Here is a 25,171-nt window from a genome sequence, read left to right as displayed (position 1 = left end):
AGAGCATATTCCACCACGCTGCTCCAATGCGGGTTGGTGGAATACACATGTGGCAGAATTTCGTTGAAATTAGACACATGCAGGTTTCCTCACGATGTTTTCCTTCACCGCCGAGCACGAGATGAATTATAAACACAAATTAAGCACATGAAAATTCAGTGGTGCCTGCCTGGGTCTGAACCCGAAATCATCGGTTAAGATGCACGCATTCTAACCACTGGGCCATCTCAGCTTAATAGAAAATTTATATAATAATAATAATAATACCCACTAACTCTAAATTATTGACAGGGTGACCATTCTTAAAAGCTAACTTCAGCTGTATAGATATTATAGAGGACAAAGTGAACAGATGTACTTGGACGGCGATTTTTCGATTAGGAAGGTATTTGGTGCTACGACTTTGTACAAGCCCACCTGGGAAGGTCCCATTCACTCACCAGATATTCTCTCCTCGAACAGTAAAACTTAGTATTATTGTATTTCGATTTGAAGGGTATAACAAATGATATAACAACTTAGTTCCCAAGGTTAATGGTGCATTTTTTTATAAGGAACTTAACATATCTTACAGCACAAATTGTTAGTGCAAACAGAAGCACATATTACAAGTGCTAACCAGATAAGAAGATGATGATTAATCCCTTTACTAGAAGATAATCAGAACACGTTTAATTACAATTAATTTATTAATTAAAAACAATTAATAAATTAGTTGATTGCTTCTTTGTTCAATAAAGGATTTTAATTTGGTTTGTGTTTCTGAAGGTGAAGATTTGGTCATCATTCCATTAAGCTATCTACATGTGGTTTTCTCATTGTCAAGTTATAATTCCAACTGGGATATTTCTGTTAATACACGAAAGAAATCAACCTGGCTGTTCGGCATTGCGATAAAGACCGTTCTTGTTTCCAACAGTTTTTGTAACAAAGACCCATAAACGAAGGCATTAAAGAGTTTAACAGTTAAATTTGAACGCTTTCGCAAGTTGAAGCTGTTCGGCCGTTGTCAATTTAACGTCGATGCTATAAAATCGATTATTTTCCTTATTTACGATTGGCAATTGTTTTTTTTTTATGGCAAATTGAAGTTATGATTTGATTGAAATTTAAAATTTAGTTTTAATCGTGCTTATTTTTATTATTTTAAGGTTTTTAATGTTTTTTTCATAATGATAATTTGGAATTATATTGTATTTCAGACTTTTATAGATCAAGCAGTATGTTCTACCCTGATTTCTTAAACTGATGTTGCTATATCGTTTTGACTTGTAGCATATTTATACCTATCATTTGGCCCCTCCAAAATAATCAATAATTTGTAAACATATAACCATATATATAGGCCAACCTGCAGTAGAACAGTTCGGTAGCTTAAACTCCAAGTAATGATCGTGATCTGCCGTGTTATTCTGTAAAAACTCACTTCGAATTTCACTCTCACTGGTGAATCATTTAAATACCAACTTAAGGGGATACGTTATTCTGATGCGTCTATTACGTGTATTACCTACATCTATATTGTTTTCAGTGTTAAATAATATTTTATTAAATTCAAGGTCACGTTCACGTTGAGTTTCGTCTTTGTTCTCACAGAATAGTTCGACTGAACTTTTTTACTTGACTACGTCGTTAAGGAGTTGCAAAAAGGAAAATGCATCTTGATAACAAATGGAAGCCTTTAAAGGAATTTATCGATTTTCTGGAAAACTACGAATAGTTTATTTCGTAATCACTTTTGAGTACTTTTAAACTAATAATATATATCAATGTTTTTTCAAATCTTTGCACGTTATAATATATTAGGTACTTAATTTTATGTTTTGTTGGTCTTTATGCTTAGCATTTCACGATGACGGATGTTCATAAACATGTATCTAAAAATTATAATTACATAAAATACAATCAGAGATTAAAACGTACTCTAGATATTATGTATGGTATTATATACAATTATGTCATCTTTACTGATGTCATGTTCATGTTTTTTGTGTTTTTTTCTAATTTATTTTTCTAGGGATGCCAAATATAATGACACTAGGGACGTGGTGATTATTTAAAGGACTTTTGGACTCGAACCCTCCTTTTTATTTATTTATATTATTTTTTTAGTGCGTCAAAATAATAAACGATCTCTAAATTTGAGGTATTCATGCTTTATATGTTTATCTGTGCAGTGATAGTCTATATAAAATATTCATTCAAAACAATTGACCAATATTCGTACATAGCATATGTTAGTTTTCGTAAAAGATTTGCGAGAATATAAGTTAAAACGTAAAGTTGGCAAAATTCAAAAAACGCTTTTCCCAAACCAGAAATTACTGCTGTATTCGGTAACCGTGAAATTCGCTATAGTTTATGCTACCGTTATCCCCTGAGGGATTTCCAGGGATTCCATTTTTACCGGATCTTTACTATCCTCGATGGGTTAAATTTTTTCCTTTCTACAGACGAATAGAGCTAGTTCTGTCTTATCTTTGTCTATACGTTTATTAATACTTTAATGTAATGTTTGGACGTGGCAGATTAAAAAATGTAGGGTAAATAAAAAAAGAAGATTCACCAAAATTTTTTAAATTTAGTTATAGAAATACAGGCTTAAATAAATAACTTGTCGTAGTAATGACAAAGTTTTATTATGTTTTATGAATGTTTAGGTTTTGTCACAGGGTTCAATTATTAACTCTTGTTACCATCGACGACGGAATTTTTCGTGATGATGGACTGGCATTGGTTCCGAGAGCGGCCCCTGTGTGGGACACAACATGCGTTGACTCATTGGCCCCGTCTCATATCAGAGAATCAATGCCAAGAGTCGGAGCCGCCGCGGAAAAAGCTAAAGCGAACAAACGATCCAAATATTCGTCTCTTATTCTAAATAATGTCTTCATCCCGTTTGCAGTTGAAAAAATTGGACCTTGGAGTAGTAAAGCAAAAAACTTCATTAAAAGTAAAACACTTCGCTTTACTGCCTCCACTGACAGGAGGGCTGGTTCGTTTTTGCCCAGAGGATCGGAATTACGATTCAACTGGGAAATGCTGCTAGCATTTATGCCATCATTTCACGCGGTCATTATTTGTACGGCTACTATTTTCATTTTTTTATTCGTGTGTAGTTAAGGCCTTAATGTTTTTAGATCTTGTGTATATCTTGTGCATATATTTTATTTCGTGTTAGTCGGAAGTTTCTATAATGAATTAGCACACATACCTGCTGGGACTATCTGGAACACACATGGCTTCTTTTGCCTTCCGACGCTGTTGGTTGCGCGACACAATAAGGCTCCATAGTCGCGCTCACTGGCGGCACGGTATCGCAGCTCACTGATGGTACCACCGGTTGTTACTGTCAACAATTAACGCTTACCTTTATTATTATACATGTGGTGCTTATTAAATTTAAATAATTCACATTTCTGAATCGATTACTGCACAGGCAAGAGAATATAAAAAAAATCTCTCTCCAGACTTTGACGGCGTCCAATTTATACGGAGCACCTTTAGGTAACACCACATTTCAACGGCTTCTAGTTTTTGATGAGTATTAATTAAGCAATTCCCACAAACATTTCACAACAAACTATTCGTTTATATATAATTGAAAATTAATCAAGCAAATTACGACATTTTCATTATCAAACTGCTCGTTTCTTTTATGAATAATCAACGTTTTAAAACAGTTCTATGTCATCGTATGAACGAAAGAAAAACGTATAATTTGCATCTGTTCTAACCGACTTACGGTCACATGTTATTATCAACATTCAACATTGTTAATAGTAATCCTATCGAATCATTAAAATAATCTATTAAGTACAAATCTAACGTTTTTTTAATTTATGTACGAGCGCACTAATCAACGCTTGATACACATCAAGTCCGCGCACATTTAATTTTGCACCAATCACAATTATGGTGCGTGATGACACACATAACTGCGACTCGTGGACAGTTAACAATTATCGCGCGTAATTAGACACGTATCATAATTTATATCACTTGCCGTTGATGAGAAAATGATCGAATTTGCTACAATTTTAATATATAAAATGATAGTTTTCTATATGGGCCGTGATAGCCCATAGTGGTTAGAACACGTCAATGTTTAACGCTGATTCTGAGTTTAAGCCCGGGCAAGCACAATTAAATTTTCATGTGCTTATTTTGTGTTTATAATTCATCTTGTTTACGTCGTTGAAGGAAAACATCGATGGGAAACCTTTGCATGTGGTGGTTAAAACTCCGATTGCATACATTACAGCAGCGTGGTAGAGTATGCTGCAAAAATTCTTATCAAAAAAGAGATGAGGCCTTAGTCCATACGTGGGAAATGTACAAGCTTTGAGACGAATAAATATAAATGTTACTTTTTTTTGTATTCTTGGCAAATAGAGAACAATAGAAATTCCCTATTTTAAGGCATTACTAATATTACTATTTACCCCTCAAATTAAGCTGAAAGCTAGAACTAGGAGTATAGATGTCAATAGCCCAAAGGGTGAGGATCAAAGGTCAGTTTACTTGGTGATATTTACCTAGACAAGCTTGCACAAAGTCCTACCACCAAGTGAATATTTTTTTTCTATTTTGTACTTACCATATCTAGCTGGTGACACTTGAAAGCTCTCTCCACTGTTATTGAACTGCCAGTAAAATGCGACATCAGCGGGATCTGCGCTCACTGTACAGCGGACTCGGAGCGGTTCATCTAGTCGCGCACCAATGACAAGCGGCGTATGTTGGGCACAAACTGGTGCATCTGTTGATAAACTTATAATTAATTTTAAATAAAGAACGAAAAAAGATTTAAATGAACATATAAAAACAATACAGAGTCATACGAGAATGACGGATGAATGTCACGCGATAAAAGGAGTTTTATAACATTGTTGGAAAACAACCAAGAAATATTTGGGCAAGTTGTGTGAAAGGTGTATACAATAGGAGTGACCGAGACGACTGGCCAGAATGAATGGAGTATGAGGATGTACTGCGCCGACCCCAAGTTAATTGGGAATTGGTTGAAGGAATGAAGATGAACAGTTATTAAGCTTGAACAGGAGAATGTGATTTACCAAACAAAAGGAATATGTATTTAACCACTAGTTACGGACTATTCATTAGTATTATATAAAACAAGACTTATAAAACTTAAATAAATAAATTTTCTTCCGCGTCTTGGACCGAGTTTTATGAGAGGAGCGGAGGATACACCTATCACCTGATAGAGATACTATGGCACTATTTCAGATAGTAATCTATATGGGTGTCAAATTTCATTCAATCCGTAAATACGTTCTGTCGTGATTGGGTAACAAGCATCCATCCAAATTGTCGCATTTATGGTATTAGTAGGATAAATACTACACATATGAATGCTAACATATATTTTTTTTATTTTACAAATCGATCACTCATTTCATTTTGGTACCAACGTCAATTTAACAATTTATACATTAAAAATATTCGATTGTCTGCTTGAAGTATAAGTATCATTAAAAATGTCAGACTCTTGAATATTGTCGATGGTGCTGTAGAATCTCATTATTTTAGTTTTTTTTTTTTTTATATTTCTGTCACTTACATTGAACTCGAAGATACACAGCTTGGCTACTTGTCTCCCCCATTTGATTCGCCGCCTTACACGCGTACAACCCTCCATCCCTCCTCGTCACCCTCTGAAGCACCAACGACTTAGTGCTTATGAAAACTCCTGACGACATGTTTTGGGTCACTTGTTGATCCTGCACCGATATTTTTTAATTGACAACTGACAAGGATAAATAATTCGTACTCTCTAATTAATTGGTATTTTTTGTTTCTTAAATTAATCAGTGGTATTTAAACAGACGTGTGTATACTGAAGATGTCCAACTATGGCACGGCATAGCAGTGTCTGGGATATTAGGCATGTCCTAATTAAGATCTTAAGCATTGATAATATCGATAATATAACCAGTCTCCATCTTACGAACCGGGTCATTTGAACCTGACTTATATTAAGGCGTTATAGAATAATATATTTTCCCACGATCGATTTTCGTACGATTTTTCATTTCACATATATATATATTAATAAACATATGTCATATATTAACAAAATATGGGTCAGAATTTGGCAATGTCATTTATATATATATAGTACAATATGTATCGTATGAAAATAGCATCACTGGGATGATATAAATATCATCTGTAAAAATCAACGTAGATACGTGCTTCAATATTTAACATCATCTAAAAATTCTGTTACTGTGTAAAAGTTCGTAATTATACATTTTAATTCTGCATAAGGTTTCAATTTATTTATTAGTAAAGTTACAGTTTCTATTTAACCTCAATTTATTTTTATTAGTACAGCTATGTACTAAGTTAGGGTTATTAGTCACTTGACTTTGCCAAATTGCTGTCGACTATAATATCCAAGATATTGTGCATTGGATAATTTGGTTCATTGACGCTTAAATTTGGAATACAAGTATCTTTGTTAAAGTTTAAGCGTCTTTAACAAACAATATCATGCAGTTGAAGAAATTTTATTTATTTTATTTTTTTAGGGAAACAAACAATGATATGACACTTATGGCATAAAAATATACAATATTACATACATCAGTTAAGTTTCCACTGATATTAATTACACAGTTATTAAATTTGTTTTGAATTTATTTGTATCCTACTATTAAAACTGTTTTAATTACATAGTCCTTCATTTATCCATGAATATCCAATAAGCAATAATTTTTTGGAAATATCCAATAAGCAAGTTAATTTTCTTCGTACACACAATGCTACTATGTGAACACTTTTAAATATAGTAATATATTCAGTACTAGTACTGTACTACTACATCACTCCTCTATTCTTGATTCATACATATTATAAGTCGAATTAGCGGAGTAATTAGAAGATGTGGATCATAATAATGTGCCAGGTGATAAATGTAAGGATTGTAAGAAAATATATCACATGAGCCAACCAAATAGTGCCGCATTGGATCATACACCAAAGCTTCAAGACTTCTCCTTAAAATGAGAGTAGTGGAAGCCCAGTGGTGGAAGTGAGCCATTTGCTGTTTTATTTAAACTATAATATGTTACCAAATTAACTCACTCACGTTATGGTACCACGAGGTGCGATGTTCCTTAGGATTCGCTCTGATGTTGCACTCGAAGTAAACGTCGTCGCCTTCCTTGATGTCGTTAGGATTTAGTGTACTGCCCAGGGACATCGTTAGGACCGGCTTATCTGATGAAAATAAACCCTATTTTAAAAACTTTAGGTTTACTTTCGCAAAGCGACGTTTTATGACTTAAGACCTTTGGAAGAGTAGTTTGCAAATTGATCCCTCTTGCAGCCAATTTAAAACTTCTTTAAATTTGACAAAGCTGATTTTTGAATTTAGTTTCTATTACGAAATAATATGGTTGAAATTCGATCGCATCAAATTAAACGAGACACGAATATGAATATGGAATGGCAAAAATGTTTGTTTGGTAAATACTGAAAAGAACCCGAGTTCTGTCGGTGGTTTTCATTTTGAATTGTTTTTATTAAAACTATACTTTATCTCAGGGTTTTAAGGTTACTTTTGTTTAAATACATATATTTTTTTAAATATAATTTTTGTGTCAAGGGTTGTGATTATTATTAGGTTGATAAGTAAAAGGTTGGATAGTTCCTATCTCTTTGATCTCACGTACTTCAATTTAATACAAATTGTGAATATTTCTTATAATTTTCTTTGAACCCTTATCTTATCATAGAAAATTATGAATATATTATTTATACAAAATTTATGCCAACCGTGCTATTTTAAATGAAAAAAAAAAACATTAAAAATAACACGGTTGTAGATTTATGTATTTCAACTTTCAAAAGTTGAAATTATATATACCAACAAGCTATGTTTATAAAATTTTAAAGAATTGAAATTTTCGAATTTAAAATTGGAATTTAAGAGTAACTATGAATTTTGTCTTGACTATGATTTTTTTCTAAACATTCTTTTGTTTTCGTTAAGATGAAATTAAGTACTGTATAGATTGACTCATGAAAGTGCGCCCCTCCACGTTAAATTCTGACCATGCATTAGTGACGTTTGAGTTCACAAGATGGCCTAGTGTCCGTGTGACAGCATAAGAGTAAACACATAAAAAATGATATTATATTTGTTACTGAAAGAAAGAAATTTTAACGTGACGGGTCGCGCCTTCGTGCGTAAAAAGATCTGTAATAGCTTACAAACAACACTCATCCTAAAAGAGTCTTCCAAAGCCACTCTTAGCACAGGATTATCAGCTCGACATCTGATCATCACACCGTCATCTTCTGGTTGAGGAGACATGGTCAAGCGGCTGACTGTGGACGTGTCATTCGTGACCTCGCTATGCTGAGGAAATTGAATTGGAATTAATATTATATATAAGTTGTCGCCTGTTTATTCAAGTAGCATAAGGTTTGATTCACACCAAACATGCCGTATTTTACATGTGGTAAAAAAAAGAAGTGTCAACGTAATATTTGAAGTCCATATTTTGATACAGAAAGACAGGCTTCGCTCGTGTGTGTGTAAAAGTATTTTATAATTTTGATGTATTGAGACTCATTATAAATAGAAAATGTTTTAAAAATCTACCGGATTTGTTTTTCGAAACGAAATCACAGAGCAGCTAAGTAACTTGATTATAGATAACTTAATTTAAAGTCTTTTTTTTTTGTTTAATGTTAAGTACAGTTTTATAATTAAATTGTAAAACGAGATCCTCGCCATTATGTACAAAATCTTGGCTATTATGTATAAAAATTGGACTCTTATTTTAGTATATATAGTATTACTACTACCTAATATTTACAAATAAAAAGGATTAATATGGTACTTTGTAAAAATTCAATAAGTTAAAATAAAAAAAAATAAAAACGAAATCCGGAATTACGACTTAAGATTTAAACAAACGAGTATTATAAAGATTTAAGCAAACGATGCCATTTGAACTCATTCAACCAAATAAACTTATGAGATTAATGACCTCTACAAAATATTTTATGCTCGAGAAATACCCATATAAATAACGAAACTAGAAGATCTGATCTTCAGAAACTAGCGCAAGAACTACATAAAACCACTGCTTGTATACTAAAATAAGAGTCCCTGTCTTTATTTATCAATAGAAAACAAAATAAATTGGGAACTCGATTTGCCGATTCAAATCCTTTGTTAAAAAAACATAAATAAATAAGGCATATTATTCAACACAAGATTATGTAGATATTAAAAAGCGTGGAGCTAATACTTGTTGACTTTCAGACAGGATAAATTAATGTATAATTGTATTTAACTAAAATAACTTTGTAATTTCAATATCTTACCGGTTCTTCTCGGTGGAATTTATATTCCGAACCGGTGCTAGCTTTACTTTTAATATAGCTCTGAAAAATAACGATACAAAAGTGCTCGTAAAAGCCTACTTGAATAAAATATATTTGATTTTGATTTTAAATCAGATTATCTGAAAATAAATTATGAAAAGATTCTAAGGATCCATCTCCAACGTTTGGAAACTATTGGTGATTTATATTAACTAACCTTTCCCCTCGTATATCTTCGGTTCTCTCTATACCACGTGACCTGTGCCGAGGGTCGACTGCCATGCGTTACGCAGACCAACGTGAATTCCGTATCAGCTGACAGCTCACCAGGTTTTTCAATTATTGCCACCGAAGTCGGCCGTACTGTTTTATATAAAATAGTATTATAGAAACCAGATCAAAGATAGGAACTCGGAAGATGTTATTAAAAAAAAAAGTGAACCAGTCTTATTACAACAACTTGAAACAAGAGCTTGTGTATCTTATATCCTTCCGTCCTATTTTATTATTTCATAACAACATTGTTGTGTCAAGTAATCGCAGCGTTGTAAATTTCCAGACGTGACCATTTAGGTTCAGCGTGACAATTTAAACTATAATACAACAATATTTAACGTTTTATTTCTTCGTCTTGCAAAATTCAGGGTACATTACTTGGAAAATTTTGACGAGAGTAATTGTCATAAAGGAAAATATTTCAAAGGATAAACACTTTTATTTACTAATGTAAAATGTTAAGAATTCTATTTTTTAAAACCATGTTCGTGATTATGGATCAAATCTTGCAATTAATTTTTAAACAGGTTCTTTTGTTGTCAGTTTTTTAACTTTGATTTTTTAAATCGATTTCAATAAGAGAAGAATGACCTTCGTTCTAATTTATGTTTGTTACTTCAGAACTCGGTTATTTATGAACCGATTTGAATTTCTTTTTTTTTTGGATTAGTATACTTCATGCTTAAATCCCATCCCCGTTTAAAGTTAAAATTAAATACATTTCTGGTGAATTTTTTATGGTTTTTAAATTTTAATTGTTATTTATTTTCTTTGATTACTATTTTTAGTCCGTTGTTTTTTTGTTTAAGTTTGATGTTGTCTGATATTTTTAATTGAATGACGAAATCTTAAATTTACTTACAGTTCATTTCAACCCTAGCAGTTCTCTCATGAGGGCTTAGAAGAGCAGTATTTGTAGCTTGGCATTTTACGCTGGTGTTGAGCCAGCTCCTTTCAGCACCACTGACGCTGATCTTACTGATGATTATCTTGCCATCGTTCTTGAGGATGAGGTGGTCTTCTAAGGGCTTGTTGTCGATCAGCCATGAGAGAGTTGGTTGCGGACGACCTACAAATATAATTAGTAGATTAGGATAACCTTGGAATCGTACAATTATTTACTGTTACCGTAGATGGTCTTGGTGCACTGGCGCTAAGTTATTTAAATAGACATTACAAATATTATAATAACATTATGTATAAAGTTTAATTGAAGAATAATATTCTACCATAAAGATGTAACTTTTTTTATTCAAATGAAATACATTATTTCGATATAACTCCAAGAATCCTGGAATGGAAAAACAAAGTAGGTATACGAATTTGTTTAAATAAAAATTTTACTAGAAAATTTATGTGAAAAATGTTCGCTAAAATACTAAATTCGAATAAATATATTTTTTTAATTTGTCAAAGTTTTCAAAGTATAAAATCCAAACGGTAAAAATAAAATCTCCTAGCAATGCCAGCCGATTTCGTAAAATCCAATATGGCGGATGCTAAGATGGCGGCGTAAAATGCGGGAGACGTTTCAGTTAGAAGAAGTGGGAAAACTTTTAAGAGTCGCGTTTATAGAAATCCGATATGACATGCCATGAAGTTAGAATATATAAAACTTCTTTTTTATTTTATTTATGACAAAGTTTGTAATAATTGTATTTATTATAAAACGTTTCTTGTAAATAATTGATAGCAATATAATTATTATGTATTAACATTTTGATTAAAAAATATGAAACCATTGATAATAAATTAAAAAAACGTCGTGCGTCGTAGCCACTATGTTTGTATTTTTTTTTCTGAATGAAATTCTTATTTTCAATGGAAACATTTGTACAAGAGTGAGTGTTTATTTGTTTGTTACGCTTTCAAGTCTTAACTTCTCAAAGGGTTATCAATTTTCCACGCAAGTAGTTAGATACAGAAAAGTACATGAAGTACCTAACACCAATACCTGACTGACAGTCTGTTTTATAAATATTATCACTGGACATAAAATAGATTCAATCTCTGAACAGGTTAAGCGGGGGTTCAAGTTAGTATTTAGTCATTACATGAACAAACTATAACCCTGATAATTTAAACAGCACACAAACTTCTTGAAGGTCCTAATGTAGTGTAAAATAAATAACTTTCTAATATTATAATCTGAGAAGGTATAGTATGGTAAAGTTTCTTTGTAGAAATACGTATTCCCTTTAAGGACTAAACTGAACCCCTGTATAAGTATTCCTTATAAGAATTCCAAATTGGCCGTCTCGAGAGTTCAATGAGGCATTAAAGTTTCCAAGATAAACAGCTTACATCAATGCTTGATAGATGACGTTTGGCGTTTACTCAGGTAATATTTTCTTCGTATAAATATATGTGTGCTAATCACCGTGTATAATCTTTGAGTCCACCGAGCATTGTTATTATATTAGGGCTTTGTACAACCAATAACAAAACTCTTATGAGAAGAACTGTCAGGGACAGTCGCGGACAAAGACAATTGTTCGATACTGAGATATAGATCCGTTCATTCACGAAGGCAATCTCCTTCACGTTAAATAACTATAGACGTATTAACTATTATTGAATTTGTATATTTATACTGTATTTATTCTTCCATTAGTCATCTCACGCACACTAAGACATGCTGTAATCACAAGCGTGACTCATACCCATGCACACTATAATATAACGTGGGGCGCGTCTTCACGAGTGTGTGTATTTATACATACACAAGCTGTGACCGCGACTTCAATGCGCGTTTGAATTTAACAAAGTTATTGTAGTCTAATTTACTCCTTATTACATCAGCTATCAGCCAGTGAAAGTCTCGTCAAAATCGGTGCAGCCGTTCCAGCGATATGTACCGTGTATATACATTTAGTAAAAAGCGGTTATTTTAATATTACAAACATACACTCCAATTTTATTATATGTATATAATATATACATACACAATAACATAACATTCGGTTCTCGTACTCATGTAACAATCTTGGTTTTAAAAATGCATAATATTTATGTGAACCGATTCGATATAAAAACCGATGAAATATCGAAAAATCCACGTCCATTTTCATTTCCAATATCAAACAAGCGGGTGAGCATAAATTTCATATATCCGTTCAATTGACAATATCGAATTCAATTAATAGGATATCGAAGCGGTTATGTAAAAATTAATAAAAAATTTTATTGCAAAATATAAAATTCATATAGACTGCTATGTTCATATAGGCTCAGTGGTTAGAACGTGTGTAACTTTTGAAAAGTACACGTTCGAATCCGTTAAGCACCAGTATATAATACATAAAAGCCTTTTAATTACTCCACTGCTTTTCGGTCTTCTCTCCTTTTGAGGAAAGTTTGGAAGTTAATCAACCACGCTGCTCCAATACAGGCAGATTTTTATCTTACACATGCAGGTTTCCTCGCAATGTTTACCCTTCACTACCGATCACGAGATAAACTAAAAACACAAATTAAGCACGTGAAAATTCAGTGGATCCCAGGTTTGAACCTACCCTATCTCTTATCTGGTGTTTAGTTAAACAACGTCTCATTCTGACACTATTGATTTTACACCTGAAGGAAGAAGACAAAACATAGCTTGTTTTATCTTAGTAATATAAAGGAAAAAGTTTGGATAAATGGATTTTTGTATCTCAATTACACCAAAACGTCTGAAACTAAATGAAACGGCGATAGACTATAGTTTAGAATAGCACATAGGACCTATGTCATAGGTTACTTTATTCCGGTAAAATGTACTCAACTCCTGTAAACATACTCGGATGAAACGACGGTAACTAGGAAGGAATAACACAAGCTACATATATACATATAATCTGTATACATATATAAGCAAAGTACCACTTACTGTATTAATCACGGCCGAGATGGCCCAGTGGTTAGAACGCGTGCATCTTAACCGATGATTTCGGGTTCAAACCCAGGCAAGCACATAGTGAATTTCATGTGAACACGCACAAAAAGAATTTCATGTGCTTAATTTGTGTTTATAATTCATCTCGTACTCGGCGGTGAAGGCAAACCTGCATGTGTCTAATTTCAACGAAATTCTGCCACATGTGTATTCCATCAACCCGCATTGGAGCAGCGTGGTGGAATATGCTCCATACTTTCTCCTCAAACGGGAGAGGAGGCCTTAGCCCAGCAGTGGGAAATTTACAGGCTGCTAATGTAGTGTGTGTTTGGCAGGTAGGTTCCTTATAGGGTGTCGACATCGGCTAACAACGGATTTTACGAAACTCCACCCAAGGTATATTAAATTGAAAGAGATAAAACGGGAGTTTGAAGTTTGTATGAAAGTCCTATGTTGTTGAAGTAAGAGACTCGAAATTTGAAATGATGCTTTTTAGATGTTGTGGAGGTGTACCAATAATGTATCTTTAGAAATCAACAACCTTTTGGAGCTAAAGCAGGGGATGCCAGTAGAAGTATAAGATGCTCGAATACTATTATTTTTGTGAAATACTTTTACGCGGCTCACAGCAATAGCAGTAAACGGGGGTTGGCAGTTGGCAGTTTGTGTTTTATAAATTTCGCGCTGGTAAAGCCGAAGGTTCAGCTAGCTTAATTATAAAAGTACATTGCCAGACATAAAATAAATAAGAAAATATGAACGATAAAAAAGAAAACATTGAGAAACGCTTTCACGGTCCAAGGAATTATTTATCATTCTTAAGTGCGGATGTGTATGGACGAAGAATTACTTATCTACAGAGGACGATAGTCTGCCTTTCCCGAAGAAATAAAAATATATATAAACTATTTCATTTAATAATTCACTTGCTGGACTTTGTGCATACCCACCTGGGTAGTATGTACTCTCTGATCAGATACTCGACCGCCAAAAAGCAATTCTTAATATTATCGTGTTCCGGTTTGAAGAATGAACGAGTGTACAGGCATCTTAGCTTCTATTCTTGGTGACACATTGACAATGCTAGGAATGTGTTATATTTCTTACAGCGCTTATGTCTATGGAAAGTGGTGACCGCTTACCATCAAGTGGCCTATTTTCCCGTCCGCCTACCTCTATTATTAATATATATGTATATTGAAACAGTGCAATAAACCATACTTTATTTTAACTTGGGTTTAACGGCTGTAATGAATAAATAAATTAGGCGTGTAGTACCGTATACTCGATAGAAGTTTCTTTCTAAAATATGTATATATCTATCTCTCTCTTTCTCTCTACGTCATATTATCTTTCCTCTCTCTCGTGTAATGTCCTTAAGCGTGACACGTCCTTACAATTATACTCTCAATTTGGCAAATGTGTTACCTGATGCTATGTTGTCATCATTTATCAAATATATTGGGACTGTTAAAAATATTGCCCAGTGGTTAGAACGCGTGCATCTTAACCGATGATTTCGGGCTCAAACCAAGGCAGGCACCACTGAATTTACATGTGCTTAATTTGTTTATAATTCATCTCGTGCTCGGCGGTGAAGGAAAACATCGTGAGGAAACCTGCATGTGTCTAACTTCAACGAAATTCTGCCACATGTGTATTCCACCAACCCGCAATGGAGCAGCGTGGTGGAATATGCTCCATACCTTCTCCCTCAAAGGGAGAGGAGGCCTTAGCCCAGCAGTGGGAAATTTACAGGCTGATTGTGTGTTAAAAATATTAACCAATTCTTATCGTCAATGCGTTACCAATCTTGGGAACATCTCTTGTGTGTGCTACACTTTATCAAAACTCGTGTTGTTATTATGCTTCCCCGGATTAACCACTGAACCGAAATTGATAAAATCAAAAAATATACTTTATTCAAGTAGGCTTTTACAAGCACTTTTGAATCGTCATTTAACAAACTATTTAAAGTAAAGCTACCACCGGCTCGGAATGTAGATTCTACCGAGAAGAACCGGCAAGAAACTCAGTAGTTACACTTTTTCAACATATAAAAATACAGTCATGTTAGTTAAATACAATTATATATGTATGTTATGTCTCCTGCCTGGAAGTCAACAAGCGTTAACTCCACGCTTTTTTATCATCTCTAATCTTGTATCGAATAATATGCCTTTTTTAACAATGTATTTTTTACAAATGACTTCAATCTATGAAACGGTAAAGTTAAAAATTTCTACGGAATTTTATTATAGAAACGGATATCTTGCCCCAAGAATGATTTAAATTTGGTGTCCAACAAGCTTGAACCCCAAGGTATAAAAAAAGTAGCCCATGTACTTTTTCATACCTCAAACCTACGATTGCCTTCCATAACCTACGAGCCGCGGACGAATACTAGTTCAAAATATAAATGTTCACAGTCTCCAATAAATGTAATTAGTAAACTAATTACGTAAATTCCATTTACTTAAACGAGTCACTCAAAGCTAAGTTCAGTTAAACTTTCAGCTCGCTACTGTGTCTAACCGCAGGGCAGTGGCGCAAACAGCGCCTAATACGTATTTATCATTCCTTCACTTAGATAAATAAGGCCTAATTAATTAGTTACTTTATTATTTATATACTCATATGAAAATTGAATGGCCCATGAGATGGCCCAGTGGTTAGAACGCGTGCATCTTAACCGATGATTTCGGGTTCAAACCCAGGCAGGCACCACTGAATTTTCATGTGCTTAATTTGTGTTTATAATTCATCTCGTGCTCGGCGGTGAAGGAAAACATCGTGAGGAAACCTGCATGTGTCTAATTTCAACGAAATTCTGCCACATGTGTATTCCACCAACCCGCATTGGAGCAGCGTGGTGTAATATGCTCCATACCTTCTCCTCAAACGGGAGAGGAGGCCTTAGCCCAGCAGTGGGAAATTTACAGGCTGATTATGTTTATATGTATGTTATGTATGAAAATTATCTCAACCACCCTTAATAGCATGTCCTCACCCGGAACTCTATCTTAATACCAAATTTCATGTAAATTAGTTCTAATGTTTAAGCGTAAAGAGGTAACAGACAGTTAATTCCGCATCCATAATATTAGTATAGATTGATATCGGTGTCATTCATACTCTTCAACATCGTTTGACTGTTTAATTTTTTTCTTCTCACTGTCCATTCTGTAAGTTGTCACTAGATGGCGCTACAGAACATCGGGCATTTTGCATGACTTTGGGATTTGTACCTGTCTTGGACAGGAGCCGACTTGAAACTCCACGGACATCTGCAGTTGACAGCATGAGTATACTTCGTTTACGTTAACTAGTTAACTGTATGTAGTAGTAAAATAAAGCTACAGTTAGACTACACTAATAGAATCGGACCGAGCGATAGTAGTTCGAGGAACTTCAATGTTTTTTTGTAAAACATCTGTTCGCACGCGTTGTAATTAGTTTGAAGGTAATGCTTACTCATTATGCCTTTGATAAATTATGGAAAATCATAGAACAAATATAGTTGTTGTTATTAAAATAGTCCTGCTAGGGATATAATCAAATTAAAATTAATTATACTTAATTCAAAAACGCTCTTAGACTCGTTGGATTTTTTTTAATTAATAAAATTTTAATTAAATACCTTGCTAATGAAAATAAACGTTATTCAGGTAAGCTGAGACACTTTCGATTAAATTAGTAGTTATAATTATTATATTGATTGTTAAAAACGTTTCCATTACAATTTAGTGTAATCATTACGACACAATAAAGTGTTATTTTTTTAGAACGAATAATATATGTATATACATACATATATATGTCGGAGGAGCAGGATGCCGAACAGTCGGTGATTTACTTGGTGGTAAGGCTTTGTGCAAGTCCGTCTGGGTAGGTACCACCCACTCATCAGATATTCTACCGCCAAATAACAGTACTCTGTATTGTTGTGTTCCGGTTAGAAGGGTGAGTGGCCCAGTGTAATCACAGGCACAAGGGACATAACATCATAGTTCCAAAGGTTAGTGGCGCATAGGTGATGTAAGGAATGGTTAAAATTTCTTACAGCGCCTTTGTCTATGGGCGGTGGTGACCACTTACCATCAGGTGGCCCATGCTCGTGCCAACCAATGCCATAATAAAAAAAAGTTGGATTCGGGGATTGATCCGACATTTGGAAGACTATGTGGGCGTGAAATGGATATATTCACAAAATAAAACGTATTTAAAATATAGTCTAATCACTGTATTAATTGATTCAATAATCGTACATCACAAAAATATCAAATAATTACAATAATTAATCTCGATTAAGAGCAAATGGGTTTGCAAGCAACCATCATTCGAGGCGCTTGTACATAACGGCTCGCGTTGCCATGACACTTACAACTACATTCAGGGTGACCCGCTCATAAAAGTAAATCAGCCATCAAACATTATTGCCAACTACTCGATTCATTAATTATCCAAATCAACAACCATAGTAACCGCGTTCCGTTATATATATATAATTTTGCCTTTTGTAAACGTGAATTTTTACCCAACGTGGGATTCTAGTCCATTAAAACTACTGCAAAGGCCGTCTTAAAACTACTGGCACGGATCGCAGAGGCTACGGGAACGTCAAAGCTACGAACCCAGTACGAACCCGAAGTCTGTAAGTTGGAAGTGTGTACATTTTCTTGCCTTTTACGGTTGTGTTGAATTTGCCGTCCCACTTGAGGATCATCCGGCGTAGTTGGCCAGCATCCCTTGAGATAAGCTGCGTTACCGAAATCAGTCTGGAGGACATCATCATCAAGACCTTTATAAATGAATTACTGGCTTCTTTGTCGTGAAGAAGAATTATTTATCAATTTGATAATACTGCGTGGGAAACTTTTACCAAAGCATCACAACATTTACTAGAATTTAATACATAAAACAAACATAATTTCATACTTCAAGCATAAGTCAGCATTGTGTGGATACGCGAATCATAATTGGCTAGTTAAGTTTAACTTTTGCGCATTGAATCCGCCGTAGAACTGTAGCCGGGGTGAATTCTAACTAGTCGTCGTAAATATTGGTTTTAATCCCGGAATACAGGAACAAATCCTTTGGATAAACATTTATGAGGTTTTCGTGTAATTTAATAAAACTTATTGAATCTTTAAATCATTTCAAGTAGCAAGGGTATGACCGAGCTTATTTTGACGCTTTGTAAATATACCTTTTTTTAATCTTAAGTAGATAATCAGACTAGCAAATGGGATATCTGATGAAATGTGGTAACCCTACCCAGAAACATTGGTACCCTAAGATATATTAACCGTTCCTTACATTTTCAGTGCGCTACCAACCTTGGGAACTAAGATGTTATGTTCTGACTGTAATAACAATGACACACTTTGGTGGTAGAAACTGTGGTAACTGTCGTAAATCCCTCTGGCTTCTAAAATGACCGAACACCGATTCATAAAAAGTTTCTTTGATATATGTTAATGGTTCTATGAAAAAAATTCACAGAGTAACATTTCCAAATTTTTATACATAGAGCGGATATCATTAATATTTTAATGATAACGATTTCAAAATGAATGTACAACATACAAAACTAAGACGAAAACGTAAGCAAAGTCAAGGTAAAACTGCTAAATTTATTTCTGTTTATTGAAAAATCGATTTTCTGAACCAATGCTCATGGTACGTTTAACTAATTTTAAAAATGACGACTAACTAATGAGTGTGAGAATGTACTTAGTATGTTTTGATAATATAATATCCTACAATATCTGTAAAATGACGATAAAAAAGTGCTTGTAAAAGTCTACTTGAATGAAATATAATCTTATGTTGATTTTACAAGTAGACGATTAAAAAAAGAAAAAAAAAAAAAGCAATGAAAACTAAATTAATCGTAATAAAGCATAATTTGTAAAACAAAATGATGAAATTTAGAAGATCAATTTCACTAGAAATTAGTCAAATTATCTTTAATCACAAAAATAATGATCACCGTAACATCCTTACAGAATCCGCTCATTACTCTAATGAGCGCTCATAATCCGTGTTTTTTTATCATTGGGAGGAACGGACGAGATAATGGCCCACCTGATGTTAAGAGGTCACCTCTACCCAAAAAGATTAGCATCGTAAGAGGTTTTAGTAGTCCCACTCGTGGCCAAGTGTAATGAGAAAAATACTAGGGACGTATTTGATTTTAGAACTTTGAACAAAATAAAATGTGTTAAAATTGCACCGCAACGTGCATTGGCGTTAGATAAAATGTGATTTCTTTATTTAAAAATAGGGTGCTAATATTTTTTTCCGTTTCTTCAGGTTAGGGGGTATCTGTATATTGTACACTTTTCCGAACCGGTAGAACTGTTTGGTTTGACAATAATTAAATCAGTGTAATTTTTCTGTACTGAATACAGGAATTTGATATCATTTGATCTGATTTGAATAATAAAAGATAATAAATTGTTTTATTTTTTGGTGTGGTTGCTAATTTTAATAATCGAGCGAATACTAAGCGTAGGCTAACATAGTTTATATAGAAATTGAAAAGTTGAAAATCAAGCACTTAAAAAATAAATATTTAATTAAAAACAATTAAAAAAGAAAAAATATAAGATATAATACAATTTCGATTATAGGTACTTGTATTTCATACAAAGTAAGGAGCATGAGCGTGGAAGGAGGGAGGGGAAGAGGATGACCTAAGAAAACATGGGTGGAGTGTGCGAGGAAGGATATGAGAGAGATGGATGTGGATGATCAGCTGACTGAGGAGAAGAAAGAGGATAATAGAAAGATAAGACATGCTGCGCCGACCCCAAACAGATTGGGACGCAAGCAGGGAAAACATACTTACATTTCCATGTTACATGAAATCTAGTCTTTTGCTTGTTTCAAATAAGTAGACCAACTTGAAAATGATTTTAAATAGTCACCGGCGTCCATATACATTGGAACTGCAAGACGTGTCACCGACCTTAGGGCACACAAAGCGCACAGGAAAGTCTCGGAGCGGACTAACGTGGCGACAACAAGTGTGACGTAATATCGCAGGAAAGTGCGACGCGACTCAGATCGGATAATCTTGGGGTGCATTCGTGCGAGCTCGTACATATTTCGCATTTACGTGCGAGAGCCTAAACACTAATTAAACAACTACTTATTGCCAAATCACATTTTATCTCAATATAGGTATATCTAGTCTCTTAGATACTTTAATGACACTGACGAGGATAGCCATTCGCTATAGGAGACAAAACAATTACTGAAACGAATTCACTGAAAACTTTGAAATTTTTCAAAATTGACTCAATTAGTGATGTTCTCGCAAGTTGCAGTGTTTTCAGGACATTTTTTTACGTATCTATCACATTGTGATTTCACTTTTTGAAAAGTACAGAACTTAAATCCATTATATTATCTTTACATCGGTGTGCAAATTATCTATCTTAGTTCTGTAAACTAAAAACGAAAAGGGGCGATTTTAATTTATCGATCGTATAGCAGCTTCTGATGCTTGGCATCATGAATCGTGCAATATATTATATAAATGGCTAAAATGAGGAAGGAATGAAACTGATCAAATTAATTCAAAAGCGTCAAGCTCCGGAACTTCAAAGAACTAAACTGTGACACTGTGAATAAATAAAGAGATGGTGGAATGAATTTTGCATCGAGTCTTCTCGAAGCGGACATTTTGGTATTATGCCACCATTTTGAGGAGTTCGTTCGGAACTTATTAAAGTGGAACTTTGCACTAGCTTTATTGGAAGTTTTAAATTCGTCTTGTATATTTTATTTGACTTTATAATCACGTAATGAAATAGTATGACTACGGTCACCCACACTTGTGTAAGTTAGTGTATAGAAGGCATTCGATGTGGGCGTTATAACGGCTTTTGTTCATTAAACTCTCATTACTTAGATATGATTAAATTAGCAAATCCGTGAATGTGTGTTTGTGAAACCTTATTCTCACATTTGTGTAAATCAATTTAATTATTTCATAAGCGTGTAGTTGTGCAAATTGTATGTATGTAAGTACATTAATATATTATGTATAACTAATGCTGACTTCATGGTTAGTACTTTGGATAATGTATAAGACTGGAATCCAATTCTATAGTAGGTTATTAAAATCTACAGTTAAGTTGACAGTACCCAATACCTTAAAAAAGTAGTGATTGGACCTACCTGAAAAAGTAAAGCTATGAGGGCACCCGTGTTTGCAAACGCATTTGTGCTTTATAAAACATTACACAAACAAAGTATTTTAGATTGATGTTCATAGTTTTTGTGCCTATAGATACACGCAAATAAAAACAAAATATGTCATTTTTTATTTTCGTACAAGGAATGGATTTATTCACTATTGCAAAGGCATTCTATTTTAAGATTTTAATAAGTCTAGATATTGATATAGAACTGGTGGTAGAAGTCTACCATTTATACACTAAAACTTTGTCAAAACGCGGCCATTTTTGGAATTAGTTTTATGTAATCACTGAGTTTGCTTCTTTTCGAATCGTATCGTAATCGTAGAATCTACATTCCGCAACGGTTTAGCTTTATCTTTAATATAGATTTGTAAAATGAGGACTCGAAGGTGCTTGTAAAAGCCTACTTGAATAAAGTATATTTGGATTTTGACTTTTGATGGGTTTAATAGTTTTTTTTTTTCAGTTAGACAATGTAAAAAATCGTCTCGTCATTAATTACTACAAATTTTAAAAAATTACGTTTTTTGTTTTCTTTTTTTTATTTCTCAATCCGATGTTACCGATTTTATTCGGTGTCAGTTTTTAACCAATGAGCTATAAACATTCACCAACCAATCTATTCAACCGTACTTTGACAATACGTCGTACAACACTCCACGCGTTTTATAAATACCTCGTAATATTTCTAAAACTGCTCGTTTGAATTGCAAAGTTTCATATACGCTATGTGTCTACGTAAAACTTTTGAAATATATGTTAGTTATTTTGAGGACTAATGATTATTAAATGATTGTATTAAAATTGTTTTATCCTTATATCATTTTAGGTAGAGGTCTCTTGTATTGGAGTGGGCGTGCATTTGGGCAGATGGTAAAGGCAGGAGACATAACATACATATATAATTGTATTTAACTAACATGACTGTATTTTTAGACGTTGAAAAAGAGTAACTAGTGAGTTTCTTGTCGGTTCTTCTCGGTAGAATCTACATTCCGAACCGGTGGTAGCTTTACTTTAAATAGTTTGTTAAATGACGATTTAAAAGTGCTTGTAAAAGCCTACTTGAATAAAGTATATTTTGATTTGATTTGATTTGAAAATATGAATCATTCATTACACCTTGGGGACTAAGATGTCTTACTCCCTTGTGCCTGTAGTTACATTGGCTAACTTACCACGGCTTGCACGAACTACCAAAAATGTTTGTTTTAAGCAAATCAAATAAAACTATACTAATATTACAAATGTCCGTCTGTTACGCTTTCATTGCTAAACCACTGAACCCATTTTGATGAAATTAATTCTGGAGCAAGCTTGAACCCCAAGGAGGGACACAGGCTACTTTTTATACCTAATATTTTATTATATCTAATGTGCAGGTGAAGGGGGCAAAACTAGTACAATATATATTTAATATAAATTTAAATAAAAATTTGATATAACTCAATAATAGTTTTATTTATGAGATAAAAATAAAATAATCGTTACGTTAATACGTTTAACAATATAAATATTTCAATTCTTAATATAATTTCGCTAATTTTCCGCAAGCCGAAGCAGAAAGTAATTGAAGTTATTATTCCAGAGCTAAGCTGCTATTCCACAAAGATATCGTTGATAAACCGTATAAAAGAGCTCAAATGAAAATAAATTTCACAAATGTTTAGTATCATTTTAAGCAATTATTTTGAAACCATTCGGATCGTTGTCCACTGTAAGCTTTACTGTACACTCCACATCTTATAATCTTTCGGTTAGGAATTGTTACAGTTTTTATAATATAACTGAAATGTCCGTTGATAATACATTATAAAACTATTATATAATTAAAGTGTGTACAATATATATATATATGTATATATGTACATAAAAAAAATTTATCGTGTTCCGAGGTTGGCAATTATAATTTAAACACTATCAAACAGTTTATTTTTACAGTCGTTACGCAATTAAATCGATCTTTTATTTTTGAATAAAATAATAATACGTTTACACTAAATGGTTTATTGTTTAAAACGTGTCATTATTTTATTAATAATGCACGTGACAATTACGTCAAAACTAACCTTTGCTTCGAGCAGCATAGCGACAAACCAACTACAAAATATCTTTGAGGTCTTTTTTATACCATTTATTTTAATTGTAAACGACGTGTGATGTACCCAATATAGTATTTACTTACAGTATATACGAAAGGTACACATTTAAGCTGCTTTAAAGAGCTTCTGTTTTATCATACGTTCATTGTAATTAATTCGGATTACCTAAATTATAAACTATTAAAATGAACAAGCAGCTAATACGAGATGTATTTTATAGCATAACTATCAAATAAAACTATTAATATTATACATACACTAATTCCGAAGTCAGGGCTGCACAAATATAATATTTAACAAATGGTTTACGATAAAGTATTATTAATAATTTAATATTAGTAAGGATTTCGCGTTGATTTTAATCTGGATTGAATAAAACATAAAAGTATTTCGGTAATTACGAATTATGTTAACGATTCTACTTCAAATGGCGCTACAGATTAAAACGGAACGTAATTATGAATGGTATCAAAATTTTCGCACCTGCAGTCATTTAGAAGAATTGCATAATTGTCACCTTTAGTATTGGAGTTGCCATTACGAGTGCTTTTATATGGAGAGAATTTAAATAATTAAAACTTTTTAGTACGAAATACTTTTTGGTACTGATAATATTAGTAGAAGATTTTAGTATTATCATTTAAGCATTCTAAAAGATTAAAAGTAAATCAGAAAATAACTATTTTACTTAAAATGTAAGTAAAATGTGTTCAGTATCTTATACAAATCCCACTGCTGGGCTCGAGAAGAAAGAAAATCACACATTGTAAATAACCAAAAACTATTAAAAAAATCTTATGCCGCAAAAAGCAAAGGAAAAAATTAATTAAATTTACATGGATAGCGTAAATAACTCAACAACTCAAATAGAATAACTATATGTAAATATATAAAAAAAAAGAGGAATAAACAGAAATTGGAAAATGAGGCAAAACATGGGCATATAAATTTACTGGAAACGAAATGACATTAGGGTGCTGTTCTATTAGTGTCTACAACATTGATATGGTCCAAATAGGTAAACCATTCAGTACCAATTTATGTCTGTTAACAACCAACACGGATGTTTAATGGTACCCCATGGTTACGGCTGACAATGGCGATTAAAAGAAATTCCTTATTGTTCTTTATATATCCTGTATAAAACAGGTGAATTACTATCAATATTTAAGGAGAACACTCGGTACATGATTCTCATTAGAATTATGTACAAAAATAAGTACATAATTTTTGACTAAATTTCCAAAAAAATCCATTTAAGTAAATGGAGTGTGGACACATTGCCAGCGGCGCGTGCGGCGTGTATTGTACTGTGCCGCTTGCCACCC

The 25,171-nt window shown here is 33.3% G+C and overlaps 1 protein-coding gene across 1 annotated transcript in view; it reads right to left on the bottom strand.

Annotated features, from left to right (window-relative positions):
• Positions 1 to 25,171, bottom strand: part of LOC113403826 (hemicentin-2-like) — a 169,280-nt gene that overhangs the window by 24,945 nt on the left and 119,164 nt on the right. Inside the window, exons 6-12 of the mRNA XM_026644442.2 lie at positions 10,511 to 10,717; positions 9,590 to 9,735; positions 8,248 to 8,395; positions 7,121 to 7,251; positions 5,588 to 5,747; positions 4,601 to 4,762; positions 3,215 to 3,349 (exon numbers count right to left, since the gene is read on the bottom strand). Coding sequence (XP_026500227.1) covers positions 3,215 to 3,349; positions 4,601 to 4,762; positions 5,588 to 5,747; positions 7,121 to 7,251; positions 8,248 to 8,395; positions 9,590 to 9,735; positions 10,511 to 10,717 — 1,089 coding nt within the window. The remainder of the gene's footprint in view (positions 1 to 3,214; positions 3,350 to 4,600; positions 4,763 to 5,587; positions 5,748 to 7,120; positions 7,252 to 8,247; positions 8,396 to 9,589; positions 9,736 to 10,510; positions 10,718 to 25,171) is intronic.

This window comes from Vanessa tameamea, chromosome 20 (assembly GCF_037043105.1).
Source record: "Vanessa tameamea isolate UH-Manoa-2023 chromosome 20, ilVanTame1 primary haplotype, whole genome shotgun sequence".
Taxonomy (NCBI): Eukaryota; Metazoa; Arthropoda; class Insecta; order Lepidoptera; family Nymphalidae; genus Vanessa; species Vanessa tameamea.
Note: the sequence above shows the minus strand (reverse complement) of the source record. Positions and strands in the feature narration are given on the sequence as shown.